The 15758-nt window shown below is 41.8% G+C and overlaps 1 protein-coding gene across 1 annotated transcript in view; it reads left to right on the top strand.

Annotated features, from left to right (window-relative positions):
* COL11A1 (collagen type XI alpha 1 chain) overlaps positions 1–13816 on the top strand; it is a 146073-nt gene extending 132257 nt beyond the window's left edge. Inside the window, exons 58-68 of the mRNA XM_035902871.1 lie at positions 78–133; positions 4770–4823; positions 5690–5797; positions 6390–6443; positions 6533–6568; positions 6680–6733; positions 7537–7786; positions 10037–10149; positions 10956–11024; positions 11694–11927; positions 13670–13816. Of these exons, the coding sequence (XP_035758764.1) occupies positions 78–133; positions 4770–4823; positions 5690–5797; positions 6390–6443; positions 6533–6568; positions 6680–6733; positions 7537–7786; positions 10037–10149; positions 10956–11024; positions 11694–11927; positions 13670–13816 (1175 nt within the window). The remainder of the gene's footprint in view (positions 1–77; positions 134–4769; positions 4824–5689; positions 5798–6389; positions 6444–6532; positions 6569–6679; positions 6734–7536; positions 7787–10036; positions 10150–10955; positions 11025–11693; positions 11928–13669) is intronic.
* Positions 13817–15758: the final 1942 nt, after the last annotated feature.

The following is a 15758-nucleotide window of genomic DNA, read 5'->3' as shown; positions in this document are numbered from 1 at the left end:
AAGCAGAGCATATAATAACATTTTAAATGTTGTGTTTCTTGTATATCCTCTGATAAAGCAACTTTTATGTTTTTTCTAGGGAGAACAAGGTCTACCTGGAGCGCCAGGTCAGGATGGCCCTCCTGGGCCTCTGGTGAGTACCCTTCCTTTCAGTGCCAAAGCAGAAAACGCACCCTTTCAAATATACCATGAACATGCCTGTGCATTTACAGAAAGATGAATGTCCAAGTCAGTTCCTAGCACAAAGCCACTATTTTTCTGTGCTGGTAAACTCTGATAAACGACTGCCTTCATTTTACTGCTCCACTTCAGTGGGCAGCTGTGCTGAAGGCTGCTGAGTTCCACCAGCTAAAGAGTGGAATAAGGCAGTGTAAAACCCAATTCTTGAAACCCCCTGGATAGAATTAAAAATAAAATTAAAATGAATGAAGCTGGCAATCAAAGAATCTACTTCTGTCCCCACACCAGCAAAGCTTAATACCTTAAATCATTCTGTTTCCTTAGCAGTGGTAAATTTTGTACGTCCATTGATTTTAATGACTGCTGGTTTAGGAAAACATTACTCATAGGGTAAAAGTTTAGATCATATCTGTTCCTTAGAGAAAGAAAAAATTAAATCAGAAGTGGGGCCCGAAGGGGACTACCGAAGAAGAAAACGTGCTAGTTTTATGAAGGCAAAAAGCAGCATCATGGCTGTTGTTCGTTGTGGCAGTCCCGGGAAACAGAATCCATGACCAAAGTATTTAAAAGGGTCTGAATGAACCCAGCTCCCAGTTTCTAGGGCATACCACACTTCTGCCCTGTGTTAAAAAATTATTAAAGTAAGGGAAGCTTGTAGGTGACATATTATCAAATTATGTCATTGCTTCTATTTACACGTACTATTTTAATGCATTTTTTTCTAACAAGCTGAGAAAACAAAAGACTGGGAGCACCAACTGCACAATATTGGGGTTCCTATTCAGCATTATGTGCAGAAATTCAAATCTAAACTCTACGGCCAGCAGGTTAATTCTTCACCCATCGAGCAAAGGTGACCCAGTTTAGTGGAAAGTTCTCGTCCCTTGCTCTCCAAACTCCCTGAAGTAGAGTTCCCCTCGATTATCACAGCCGAGTGACACGTTTGGAATGAAAAACTTTGAAACAAAACATGGACTGTTATAGCACGGTGGGAAAAAAATAAACAAGTGTTAGAGTCGCGAGGCATTTTGCAGTTTGTAAGCAATGTTACCGCACCCTAAGTAAAGTCGCTCTGTTATCTTGCCTAGATCAACTATGCCAACACATACAGTCAGATGAGTTTAGGAGAACAGGGCAATAAGGAGCTACCCTCTGCTTCAGGAACGGTGTGGTTCTTAAGGGGGAAAAGGAAGGCTGTGAGTAGGAATTCCGAAGGAAATCCTCCGTTCGTTTTCCTATATGGATGCAGGGGATACAAAGGTTACGGGTCCTTGGGTAGCCTCAATACTGAAAGGTTTTGTGCTTAAGCTGTATACGTGAACTCGAAATCGTTCCAAAGAGCCTTCCTGCCTCCCCAGTCAGAACTCAGGGTCTGAACATCAGCTATAAAATTTCCATATCGGACTTTTCCAGTACATAAAAATGAAAGTGGAAAAAAATGGGGAACTTAAACTGAAATGCTGCGTAAATTAAGACTTTTCCCCTAGACCAGTCTTTGATGTTCATGTGCGTACGTGAACACGAGCAATTGCCTTTTCTTTCGTGGCCTGAAATGTTTTCATGGGTGAAAGTATTTGGGTAACTATGTACATTTCCAAACATGTTCCAAACATGTAACTTCTTAACCTAGAAGCAAAGAGCTTTTTATGTCCTGTGCATCAGAATGATTTCTTTTTTCCCATGAACAGTGATCTGCTGCATGGGTGCATTTATTGATCCCTTCTGTCTATGTAACTATAGGTGGCGTTACAACGGCACCTACATATAATTTCATTTTCCTCTGTCCCTTAGAAGACAATAACGAGCAAATAATGTGCTGAGGAAACCTTCCACTATAGCTCTTCATTGCCCTTCATTTTAACATTCTAGTTTGGTCTAAAGTCTCATGGATAACGTATTGCTTGTAAGTCAGAGGTTAGGAGCAATGAATGCGGAGCTGCAAGGAAAAGGACTCCCCTGTGCTAAGCCGGTACTAAAAACCTCTTCTCTCCAAAGGGTTTATGGTGGGACCACCACCACAGTTTTTAAATGATGTGCCCAATTTACAAATAAAATGCACGGCAGACAAATCAGGGAACTGAAAACTGATGCCCTCGGTTACAATTCTGTGCTGAAATCTAAAAGCCAACGAACAATTATTCAGCAATACAAAGCATCCCTTTCGCACACATCAGTCACCAGAACCTCCCCACACATCATCAAAAGATCTCTCTTCCGACCTTTGAGAGCTTAAATATTCAATCCAAATCTGAAGCAGAGTGTATTAATGAACTGTGTACTCCCAATGCACAGGCTTCCTGGCAGCTCAACAAGAAGTTTTTTTAGAGGCATTGCTGCAACTTAAACTTTATTTTGAATTTTAAGAAAGTAAACTTTATATGTAAAAGTTGCTGAGGTTAGGTCTCCCTCCTCCCCCTCCCTCCCTCCCCAGTAGATTGCTATCAGGAGAAGAATATGAAAGCAGATTTGCAGTAGAGCACAACACACTGCAGGTGAAAATGTCTGATTCTGTATTCCAAAAGCTTAAAAGTTTCACTTTTCATTCATGAATTATGTATTTGCCTAGGCTTTTGCATCTAATGATATCCTGAAGTAGAGCTGGGAAGGGTACGCACAGAATAATATTTTGTACATGAAGTGCCGTGGCTCTTCTGAATCTGTGCCAGGTTGCAAAGGTCACTTATTGCTGCTATCCATCTCATAACTTCCCAGATGTCCCCTGCCGGCAGCAGCGTAGCGGTGGGGAGGTGGTGACTTGGTGTAGCAGCTCCACCAGCTCCATGCCCGCTGCGTGCATGTTCAGGGAGATTAACAGCCTCTGAGAAATGAACGCCGCCTCCGTGCTCGCGTACGCACCGCGTGGCCTGGACTCTTCACCTCCTTCTGTACAAATGACACCAAACCAGCACTGCCATTCCTATGAACCTCAGAAGATTTCTCAAATCCCTCAAAATTATTCTAAAATGATAAATAAGGATTAAAATAATTAAAAAAGAAAAAGCCTGGAGAAAAAAAAAACCAAGGAGATTTTAACAAGCTTCATATATAATCTTCTTCTGCGCCATCTATCCAGCTCTATTTTTGACTGTGGGTAAAATCTTTAATGGATTGCTCCTATGACTCCAGTACAGATTAAAAAAAAAAAAAGAGCACTATCAAGGAAAAGACGCTTGTGTCAAGGGATAACAAGTGGGTTTTGCAAGGGTTGTGCAGAAAGCAAGACCTGCCCATGTGAACGTGTTTATCCTTCGCAGTAGTTTCCCAGGTAGCAAGACTGCAAGGGAGTTTTTCAATAGATTCTCTAAAAATCAGCTTACATTGGAACCACCTGAAAAAAATGAGTGGTTTGGGTTGTCCCCTCCCCACACCCACCCCCAAAATATGGAAGGGCTTGTAGAACCGTTCTGTTGAGCCTGTGTTGGTTGGTCACAGCTCTGTCTCCTGCCCCAGCCTATTTCTGGGTACCAAAATCTAGCTGCATGGAGTAACGTTTAGGGAGAGCTGCTAATAAAACTTAGAATAAAGAGTATTTCTTACTCAGTTTCATGAAAGAACATCTGCCTTTACTGTGCTGCAGAAAGGATGGCTTGTACCTGGCAATTAAAAATTGTAAGCTGCTTATGTGCTCTGTAGGTACCTAGAAAGGTATCAGTTAAACACCTCTGTAAGGTCAGGCTGTTATCCCTGTCCGACAGCAAGGAGTGGAGGCCCAAAGAGACTAAGGCAGTTCCCCAAAGCATTTAGGACTGCCCAGACTAGTACTGCAAAGCCTCAGTAATCTCTGTAACTAATCACATTTACAAAGGGACGAAGGACCACAAGCCTGTACAGGTCGGTGGAGCAGGCACACCTTAAGACCACATTAAGTAAGCTTGCTTCTACTTCTTGAGTAGAGAAGACTTGAATGTTTCGAAAATACAGATTTAAAGGCATTATTCATGGTCATACAGGAATTTTAGGTGGCAGCTCAAGGAAACCATAATCCCAAGACAACCCCCCAAGTGCTGAAACAAAATACAAGGTCGTTCTCCAACAGAACAATACCGAGGAGCTGCTGTTATAACCGACCCAATTATAGTCTGCAAAAATCTTTTTGTAGTAAAGAGCTGTAGTAAACTGGGAGAAAACAAATTAAGAGGATACTTTCCACTGTCTTATGAAAGAAGGGGCTAAAATAAGCAATTAGAATAAGGTACAGCAGCTAAGGTGGAACTACCATCGATAGCATCTGATGTAACCACAAGCAAGGCAAGGCTGATCAACAAAAACATTTGAATATTTTTTTAAGTATCTCTGGCTTCGCTGGATGCTTTCAGCGCTCTTTAAGAATTCAGTTGACCCTCTGCTTCAGAGATTTCTAATCATACCAGCCTTTATAGATTTCTAATTATAAAGTAATTTAAATGCTACAGCAGCATCGTTATGCCTTTTTAAACATACATTTTAAATCAGGTGGCATCAATCACAACCATCAACCACTGAATGACTCTGTACTTTGACTTACACTGCCTCTGATAATAGTTCAAGAAAACATGATCTGTGTGGTATGTTAAGACTTATTTTAACATTACTTCCCTTGATTTATTTAGGGTCCACCTGGCTTGCCTGGCCTGAAAGGAGACCCAGGTTCCAAAGGAGAGAAGGTATATACTTCATTACTGTTTGTGCCCTTCTAATTTTGATCCAGTCTAGAAGTCTGTATAGAATTAGCCAAAAAAAAACCCGCACTAGGGTTTTTGTATCAGAAAGTGAGACCATTACCGTGTCTACCCATCAGCTTCCCCTAGCCTTGATGGTAGTCATGAAGTTCTGAGCCACATCTGATATCCTGGAACACGCAGAAAGAAGATTAGTGCCTGTGTGGTAATCTAGTGACTGTGTGATTCCTCCTTGCAATGCCAATCCCAAAGACATTGATGTAAAGAGAACTGTTGGGTTTACAAAACCAAAGGAGAAATAAAAAGTATTAAAAAGTATTTGAGGGTTTTATTTTAAAACAAAACGTAAATATTTAACAGCTATAATACATCTTTTGGAAATAATGGATCGAGACATCCAGCAGAGCATTTTCTAACGGACTCCCAACAATCTATTGATTGCTTGTGTGTCAGAGGAAAAACTGTATGGAGGAAGGGATAGGCTCAGCTGTTTATGCAGCTATATTACACGTGGGAAGAATGCGCCACGCTGTAGTACGCTTACAGCATCCAAACGCGAGAGTTGGTAGGAGATCTGTACCCGCAGGTATTGTTATTTCTGTACCGGTTTCAGCAAGGGCCACCATGCACTTAGATCTCTTTCACCGAATTAAGCGGTCGCAGCTTGCAAATAACCCCCAAGCCTAAAGGCCAGCTAACAGCAACGAATATGCTTTCAGAATCGTTTGTTGTCAGGTTAAGTGTGGTCTAGCAGCAGCGGGGACACGTGAAAGCTCTCATTTGTGCGTTGGCAAAGCACGTTCACTTTATATACATTGAGTCTTAACTGTATCTTCTTCTACCTTGTTTAGGGACACCCTGGTTTGATTGGGCTGATTGGACCTCCTGGAGAACAGGGTGAAAAGGGTGACAGGGGTCTTCCTGGCCCGCAGGGATCTCCTGGAGCCAAGGGCGATGCGGTGAGTAAAACATACTTGTGTGTTCATTCAGGTTCCGTGCAGGCAAGGAGTACTTATGTCTGTCACAAGGAAGCCTGCAATAAAGTCGCTGTAAACATGCAACACCCAGAGCCTCCTGCTAGAGGGTAGAACTTCCCTGGGCATTGTGCGAACCCAGTGAACTTAAACAGCTTAACATGAGATCACAGGGTGTTTCAGAAGATGAAGGGAACACATACACCTAAGTTAGGGATGAGATAAAACTAGCAGCACCAACCTCACCGTGTTTATTAACGGCCCTACCCAAAGTAGCTGCCTTCCTCCTAGTTATTAAGCTGCGTTTTAAGGCACTATGTAAAAAGTGAGGTTTCCAAGCCAATTTGAAGGGGAACACAGTTGTGCCTTTAAGTACTGCAGCATAAGAACAGATACAAGCCACTCAAGCTGTCAGATAATATTTTGAACTTACAAACTATTTTGGACCCTAGCAAATAGCCTGAATCAAAACCAGTCAGGGTTGGAGGCTGAGCCTTTTTCACAGATCTGCATTTTTTAATCCAGACCAGTACGTCGAATACCTTAGTTCTGTACTTACTCTCTTATTCTTTCTTAGGGAATTTCTGGTCCTGCTGGTCCACTCGGACCCCCCGGTCCTCCTGGTTTACCTGTAAGTAGCTTCATCCAGTCCTCCTGTTCAAAGCGCTCCCGTGTTGTGTGGAATATTCTCCAACTATAGTTGTATGTTCTTGCCTGTAGGGTCCCCAAGGTCCAAAAGGTTCCAAAGGATCCAGCGTGAGTAATTCTCCTCCATACTTTTTGTTCTGTTACCTAATGTGTGCGTGTGTGTGATTTTTTAACATTGTGTAGCATGGTCAACACTGCATTTTTTTCATTGCTTTCTAGGGTCCTGCTGGTCAAAAGGGTGACAGTGGGTTACCTGGTCCACCTGGTCCTCCAGTAAGTAAGAACTCCTAGCTGACACACATGCACATTACACTGACAAGGGTAGAAAACACCATCTGTGAGCTTGCAGATAAGGAAAGTATTAATGATTGTTTGAAAATTCATTTTTCGGGAAACACAGATCCACCAGACACAGAAATACATCGTCTGTGCTGAAAAAGCCATTCAAAACTTAAAATAATAAAAAAACCCTCACAAAACCCCACACAAACTTACAAACAAAAAAACCCCTTGCAATAATTATTTGATGTGTTATATTGAAGCACGGGAAATGGAATTATTTTGGTTTCCCCCTGTTAATCCTCTTCTGTTCCTACTATTTCTTTTTCATATCGTAATAATCTAAAATGAAAACAGTCCAAATATGAATGAAGTGTTTCGATTTCTTGAAATGAAATACTGCTTTATAGACCCCACGTGGAATTTTAAAGTTTTATCATAGGAAACATCCCCGGTTTTCATTTGTCATAGGCTACGCCTGTGCTTGAGGGAATTGCCAGGGACAAAGAGGCAATCACAGTCAGTCCTGCACGCTTAACTTCCGTGAGGGCAGCACACTCCCCCCCGAACAGCAAGGTAGTGGGAAGAGTTAGAGCACAAAAATGGTTTGGCCTTCTCCAGGCATTTTTTTTCTGCAAGTAAATCAGAGCGCATAGGCATAAACCTGAAAGAAATAAAGAATTTGAAGAAAGCCTATTCGAAGCATCTCCAGGCCACGTTCCGCGGTCTTCCTCTGTGTATTCACGCAGCTGAAGCACAACCAGAAAAGGTAACCAGCTGTGGTGTTTTCCACTCAGGGTCCTCCGGGTGAGGTAATCCAGCCGCTGCCAATCCAGTCGCCCAAAAAGACAAGAAGATCTCCTGATTACATGTTATCTGATGCTGGCGATAATATTCTGGATTATTCCGACGGCATGGAAGAGATCTTTGGTTCGCTGAATTCGCTGAAGCAAGACATTGAGCACATGAAGTATCCAATGGGCACCCAGAATAACCCAGCCCGCACTTGCAAAGACTTGCAGCTCTGCCACCCCGACTTCCCAGATGGTATGTTCACGTTGCGTGACGGAGGCAGACAAGGCTGGGGGCCCTGATCTGCTGAGATACTTTGGCAGAACAGTTCATTACTGGTAGATGGTTAATAGCTGCTCAATAAACACAGCCTCATTAAATCCATTTTTGCAGGTATAAAAGATTATAAAATATAAGCAAGAGATGTTGTCTTGGTAAAAGCCAAAATTCTGATCTGGTTTTAGATTTAAAACGTTTAAAAGTGCTAAATAAAGAACAGTTACTGTTTTGAAAGGTGGGCCTTGCACTTCTGAACTACCCAAACAGGAGAGGGATGAAGGGTTGATGCTATTTAGACCAATGGAAAGTAAATTCACAAATGTGAACATGCTGGGAGACCCAGTAGCTTCTTTTAAAAGAAACGAGAATGGTTTCAGTAGCTGTAAACTTTAGCTTAGCATAATAACAATAAAAAATAGCGCTGGTATTATATGAGATTTATTATTGATTGTGACTCTCAAAAAATTTACTATTCTTTTACCCTTAGAGACAATAATCTGTTCCACTGCACGACCGCTGTTCTTTATCATTCAGCAAAGAGACATGCAGGCTTTGCTGACAGTGTTTAATGCCACTAAGTACTAGCTTAATAAAATGCAGAGTAGTATGAACAAGAGACTGTTCTGGAGAACTGGCTTGATTTAATTATTCTTTGTTGTTTTCTTCTTTTTTTTCTAACTGAGTTTACCCCTCTGGAAAGGTTTAAATGAAAGCCAACCTTCACAGATTTTTTTCATCCTTTCATATTTTTTTTGATTGCAGTGGATATTTCTTCCAGTTCAAAGCAATATTTTTCTGGTTTTAAATGGGAGGAAAAATAGATTTTGACAGTTAATAATATTTTATTGCTTTCACTCTAGGTAGATAAAAACAGATGGTTGCCTTGAGGAGTAGTTAAGCAGCGTATGTGCTATATGAAAAGTACATATTTTACAATTCAGTACCTCCATAATAATGAATGTTTTTTATAGAACACGTTCACCTTCTTCATTTAGCAGTATTTGCTTATTATTTGGAGCTTTCTTCATATCAAAGTAATCTTATTTTGGTTAAAATAAAAGATTTACTTTACTTTTTACTGCATTCATTAAAATACAGAATTCTCCAGGGACAAGATTTACAGGTAGGAAAGACTGTTTTCAATAAATACGGAATCAATAGAATTTTAAAATACCATAACTGCTTTGCCTATGCCCTGTATTCAGAAGGCAGAACTGGTGAAAGGATTTGTCGTGGCTCTTTCAAACCTCCACTGTTTGCTTGAAACTGGATTAGAACAGCAGTGTCAGAAAATCATTTGCTGTCCTGCTGTGAAACTAGCTGGGGATGAGGACCCACATCACAGAAATCATCGTCATCAGGACGGTAGATTTTAAAAAGCGCTGATTCTTAAGGGACCTTGGGCTGCCTGGCGGCGCGCTCTCATCCCCAGCCTCCGCTCACCCTGGCGCTCGAGGGCCTGAATTCTCAGCCCCGCCAGCCTGGCAGGAGTGCTGGAGCTATGGGAAGCCTCGTGCAAGCTTTAGCCGGCTTCCCCACGACGTCACCTAACGAGGCATTAGTTAACATGGTTTTATCAACTAAAGCAGCCCGAAGTCTCACTGGTGTTGCAGCGTCATAACCCAGTGGTAAAAATCACCTTTGCTTCAGGCATCTCTCTCTCAATGGCAGCTGTAGGTCCTTGCACCTCACCAAGCCCTGCGCTACCACCTTTTTGTGTAGGGAGGTATGCACGGGACTCCAGCTTTTGCTCTCCGACCTAAGCCATAGCTGATTTCTGCCTAAGGCTGCCTCTGCTCTGGTTTTGAGAGCGCTATCACCACAGGCACAAACTATCCCTCTAGCTCAAATACTGACACGGGCAAATTGTTGAGACCTACCATGCATGTTTCACCCGCAACGACCTTCCTCCTCTAGACCGAGGTCTCCTCAGTGCCTCCGGAACCTCAGCAGTGTCCTGCAATAGAGCCATGGTTTGAAGTAAAACTGGACAAACCCAAAAGGATGCAGATAAAAATAGACTTTGATCCTGGTGTTATCTTTCATAAACAACAGCAGCAGCCACAAATGACAAAGCAGGGAAGAAAGGGTTGCTTTCTCATCCCCCAGATAAAATAATTTGTCTACAAACTTTGGAGGACCAAATATGTATTATGAACAGTAAAACCTGGATCTTCCAAATACCATTTCTGCTGTATAAGGCAAACATTTTCTCGTTTGTTTTAGGGGAATATTGGATTGATCCTAACCAGGGCTGTTCTGGAGACTCCTTCAAAGTATACTGCAATTTCACAGCAGGTGGGGAAACTTGCATCTACCCCGACAAGAAATCTGAAGGCGTAAGTACCAGTCTGTGTTTTCAGTTGGCTGTTGACAGATCCTACGATGCCGTTGCAATGTTGAACTAAACAGGATAATTATACTGCCACATTTTCATATATCTGCCTTTCTGATTACATTGAAATTTGCATAAATCAGAATGAAGTGGTAAAGTGGTACCTAAGAGTTAACGAGCAGCATCTTCACTCCTTTGCTTGGATTGGGGACTCTGTGCACCTGTGTGCCAACCTCTCGCTGCACTGCGCGGCCCGTTAAAGGGCATCATCTAGCGCTTGGCACCTAAAAGCTGAACTCTCACTGTCTTTCTCTGGCGGGTTCATTTATATCTGTTCACTTATACCTGTGCAAAGTAGATGGGAAACACTGTGTGTTAACGGTGTCCTCACTCATTGTTATAAATTGCCTCTGATGGGGCGTATGTAGAGGAAGGCTTTCTAAAAGCGTGCCTAAATGAGAGCGATTTATCAGCATCAACACCGGTGAAAACTCGGTTTTAGACACTCTTCACAGGAACAATTTATACCAGCAGTTCACCTGAATCTTAACATCTAGATGACAACAGTCCCCCTTAAATAGAACTAGCTCTCATTACAAGCTATCACCTTGGATTCCCTTTAAAGTCACTAATTTGAAGGCATTCTATACCAGAAAAACATCCTATTTTAGAGCTTTAAAGAGGCTGAGATCTCAGAAAGAAGAACCACTCTTTACTGCCTGATGTGAAATCTGCCCCAGGTAATGTAAAACCTCCATATCTGTTAACGTACGTTTTAAATACTTCTCTCTCTGCTGTTTTACCACACAGGTTAGAATTTCATCATGGCCAAAGGAGAACCCAGGATCTTGGTTTAGTGAATTTAAGCGAGGCAAACTTGTAAGTTGTCACCGCAACGTAACAGTTATCCACAAATCAAGCACATGTTATCAGCAGTCACCAGATCCCAGGGAATTTTATAAGTATTTAGATAACGAAAAGACTTTTCAGCCCCAGCCTTTTTGCCCTAAGCATTAGGGCATCTGTACGGCCTCTTGCCGCTGGGCAGCAGGAACCCGCTCCCTGTTGTCCCACAGTGAGCCCAGCGGTCACCTGCAGAGCTGGTGGTGAGGGTCTGGCTTCTGGCAGACCACTCGTCACCACTGAACCTTTGTAAAGCAGCGGGAGCACGGATCCCCTGTCCCATTCTTGGCAACTGGAAATATACTGAGTATGCAAAGATGAGACTGCAGGCCGACACAACTTTATAATTAACTAAAAATGGATTCCCAGAGAGATTCTGCTGGTTTACACTGTGTGGTAGGAGTAATTCTCTGTCTTTCCCATTAGAATGAAGCTAAAATGTGTGGCTCTTCATCCTAAATGTATTGCTACGACATGAAAATCCATTTACTGAGTCGTAGCTTTATTGAAACTCTGTAAAATGTTGTATGTTGGTTGATTTTTTTATTAAGGACAGTTATGTGGTTCTTTTGTCAACAATAATTTTGGTTTGCATTTTAACTAAGGAAATAGATAAATATTCATGTAAATTCTTCTATTTTCCAGCTTTCCTATTTGGATGTTGAAGGCAATTCCATTAATATGGTCCAAATGACATTCCTTAAACTATTGAGTGCCTCTGCCAGACAAAATTTCACTTACAACTGCCATCAGTCCGTCGCGTGGCATGATGCATCATCTGACAGCTATGACAAAGCACTAAGGTTCTTAGGCTCAAACGACGAAGAAATGTCTTACGACAACAATCCTTACATCAAAGCTCTTCACGACGGCTGTGCAGTAAGTAGAGGTTCAGAAGAGTCTTTATGAAACCAGCCTGTCAATTAAAGTAGAAATCAAACAAATTCATTTTTTCCACAGCTTTCTTCTGAGAAAAGCTTTCTGAACACTTTGTTTTTAATAGACTGCCTTTTAGTAGATTTTTAAGTACAGTACACTAGTCCCTTATTTAATTTTCATATACGTACCAAAAAAAAAATAAAAAAAATAGCCATAAGCCAAGCAAGAGAAGTGGAAGAAACCTGGCATGGATACAGGCCATCGGCATCGATATACTGAAACTAGACTATCTGCTAGTATGAGCACAGAATAAGAGAAGAACAGAAGCAAAAAAGCATAATCGGGGCAGGCAACCCATCAGCAGAATATATTTATACTCAAAATCAAGGCATATGCAGACGGCATGTTTAGTGAATACAGTAAAAACATGTATGAACCAAGCCAGATGTATGCACCCAAACATAGCCAATTAACTGCCTGGTTCGCCATGTGACTTAGTATTGCCTTTCCTCATTTTTTGGTAGTCAAAGCCAGGCAAAGTTTGGGGATTGACTCATTCAGCATCCTCTCGAAGGTCTGCCAAAGTCCCTGGAGCTGTCCGAACGCGCGTCAGCTCTCTGCCCGCCTCTCCGCAGGTCTCTGTAGGCATACAACTGCCACCTCCTTCCAGAAACAGAGTGGTTTGTACCCAGCACTTTGAAACAAAGACAGCAAAGGAGCCAAGTGACAGTTGAAGCCTCGTTAATGATTTGGGGTTCCGATATGGGAGCTTTTTGCAGGCGATTCCTGAGAAGTCAGTGACAGAGAATCAGAGACCCTAAAGTGCTGGGATACAGAGCTGGCTCTGAGACGGATGCAGCTCAGGTAGATGCAGCCTCCGCCCCCTCAGTAATGAGATTCTAATACCCAAGTGCTTCCCATCAGCCTTTCTGTATGTCCTGTGTATTTATTTTGCTTTTGTTACCCACAGTGGGTGAGTGTAGAGCTCCAGAGAGGGCTGGAAGCGATTCAGGGTGTAGCTCCATCCCTAACTGAGAACGCTCAGCTCTACCAGCTTGGATGCTCACCCAAGCTCTCAGACCCTGGCGTAGCTCAAAGGGCTCTCAGCAAGACACCAGAGATGACCTGCCCAAACGCAGCCCCGATAACTGCGGTGGTGACTCGGCCGGGTGATACCCAGAGGAGGTAGAGAGCCTTCATCAGGAAGCGAGGGTGTGCCTTCGGACCCCGTTCCCCAGTGCACCCCTTGGCAGTTCTGTCCCACTCCTACTTCGTTTCACGTCCAAACAGCTGCTGTAATATTTTGTGAGACGGTTACAGTCCTTCTTCTCAGAAGTGGATCTTTCTTCTGCCTTTCCGAACTAATTAGTGTTTTCTGCATAAAGAACACAAGCGCACTGCTATCAGAATATTGCTGGTATTTATTAAAAAGTACAGATGCAAACTCAGAATTCTCTGAGAAACATTAGATGGCTCAGCTAATTTTTTCATTTGCAGGCCTATTTTAGTGAGTCAAAAAGCTATGGGCCGATCTCTTTCTAAAATCAAAAACATTCCATGTCACATTTTTAAAACAAAATCCTAAGCAAACATAAACTTCAGCGTTTGTAATATCTGGTGCATGAGGGGGCAATAATTCATAAGTTCTACGCTTGAGAGCTAGCCTGTGATGATCTACAGCACACGCTTGCTGCTCTGACATATAACCGTGTTTGCTTTTTTTTTGCTTCTTTTTTTAACAGTCGAGAAAGGGCTACGCAAAGACGGTGATCGAAATCAACACCCCCAAAATAGACCAAGTGCCTATAGTTGACGTGATGATCAATGACTTTGGCGATCAGAACCAGAAGTTTGGATTTGAGGTCGGTCCTGTCTGCTTCCTTGGTTAAGCTTAAGAGCAAACCAGATCAACAGAAATGTTGCACTTTGGTGCTACCAACCCACTTCATGCCACATGCAAGTTTTGAACGAGGATGGCATAGAAAACATGTCTCGCTGTGTATGTATGTCCTACCTAGATAGTAATTGCCCTTGTAGGGCCAGAATCACATGACTTAAACTTATTTTGCAAAGATGCTGTGGCACAGACAGACAACGTAGGGCTCGCTCTAGGAACACCCCCTTTGGATTCCTTTGGTGCTGTAAAAACACGAACGACATGGTGCTCCTTCCATTCAACAAAGAGGTGTTAAGAAAGTGTTTAATAAACTGTAATTATTCTGTGTACAGTACTACACTGCTATTTCTCTGTCCATTTCCAAAACTTGCATGTGTCTCTGAATTGCATCTGGCTCTTAGAATTACAAAACTACATTGTCAATACTGTGTATGTATTCTGAAAAAAATGAAGCTGTAATTGCCAGCGAAGCCAATTCCATTTCTGATTAATAATAAAATCCCTTTGTATATATTGTTGTTGAAGAGCTTTGTTATTTGAAGTCGCCAACAAAACTTAAGGTGGCAAAACTGGAAGACCTTGAGCAGCACACGCAAAAAAACCTCTTTTCTGCTGATATCACTCTGTGATGACGAATTTCAATAACGAAAGCACCTTCAAAGGTGCTGTGTTCCATGGTGCTATACCTCAGACTTGTTCTTTTCTTTTCTAATTCCAGAATTTCATAAGATACATGTATATACCTAAAATAAACAAGTTTATATTTTTGGGTGGGGAAAATATGTGAGAAAAAAAAAAAACCAGCTTCTGCGTAAGAGATCTGTTAACAATCTGTGTGAAATAAATTAGTCATATAGCTTTCCTTTTTTTTTCTTTTTTTTTTTTTTAATCTCATCTGAATTTGTTTCCATTCTGCTTATTTGGTCTGCATAAACATTAAAACTGGATTCTAAACAGTTATTTATGGATTTTTGCAGTGTTTACATAGATTTTTATGTAAGCAGAGATGGATGTTTGCTTCCTGAACTGGATACTAAAAGTTCTGCGGAATGGTCCTGTACAATATTTGCCCATCCCATTAATATGAATTATTTTTTCCTGTTATTTCACCTGAAGGCCAGGGATGCAATATGTCTAGGTCATGTGATTCTACATAGTTGCTAAGCAACATAGGAGGGGACCGCTTCCTACAGAGCGGTCTTGGACCCAAACTCTCACAATTTGCTTTTCTAATCTCACCCCCAAAAAAAAAAAAAAAAAAAAAAAAAAAGCTGGTTTGGCCTTCCCTCTGAACATTTTATTCAGGTAGTTGGAAGTAGAAATTACATTTTAGCTTTACAACACAAATCCTTTTGTAATTATTTTTCATAATATATGTAAGACTTGAAAAGAAATGTTTGTTTCTATTTCTTATAAATTGTTAAATTAAATAGTACTAGTTTCTGCTGGCTCATTTCCAACTGGTATTTTCTTATGCACGTTTATACATGTAAAAGTGAGATTTCAAAAGTCAACTTCTTGCTGTTCATATTTTCTTTTATTTTTGAACCAAAGTTTGTAACTGTCACCTCAAAGAGGAAAATACAAATTTTATTAATAAAATCAAGTCTTGTCTACCTGGATTGGTCAATTCTCTTTTTTTCCTATGTCCAAAACTCTCCCCCTTACTGTGACTTCACTCTACTTCCAGACCATCCAGACTCAAAAAAACCCCCCCTAAACTCACTACACGTCCTGGCGGGCACTGGGCACCAGCACTGGGAGGAGAAGCGTTGATAGAAAAGGCGCTGGTCTGGCCGTGGGCAGCGTGCCGCAAGGCTGGTCATTTCCCATTTAGTTTGTATGGCTTGGTAGCTGCAGCTGCCCGCATAATGCCGTCAAACACGAGACAGGAACCCCCTATTCTTCCCCCCGCCCCCCCCCTACCACCCTGA

Source organism: Egretta garzetta, unplaced genomic scaffold, assembly GCF_000687185.1.
Source record: "Egretta garzetta isolate BGI_Z169 unplaced genomic scaffold, ASM68718v1 scaffold149, whole genome shotgun sequence".
NCBI lineage: Eukaryota > Metazoa > Chordata > Aves > Pelecaniformes > Ardeidae > Egretta > Egretta garzetta.
The sequence above is the reverse complement of the archived record's forward strand: the minus strand, read 5'-3'. Positions and strand labels throughout refer to the sequence as shown.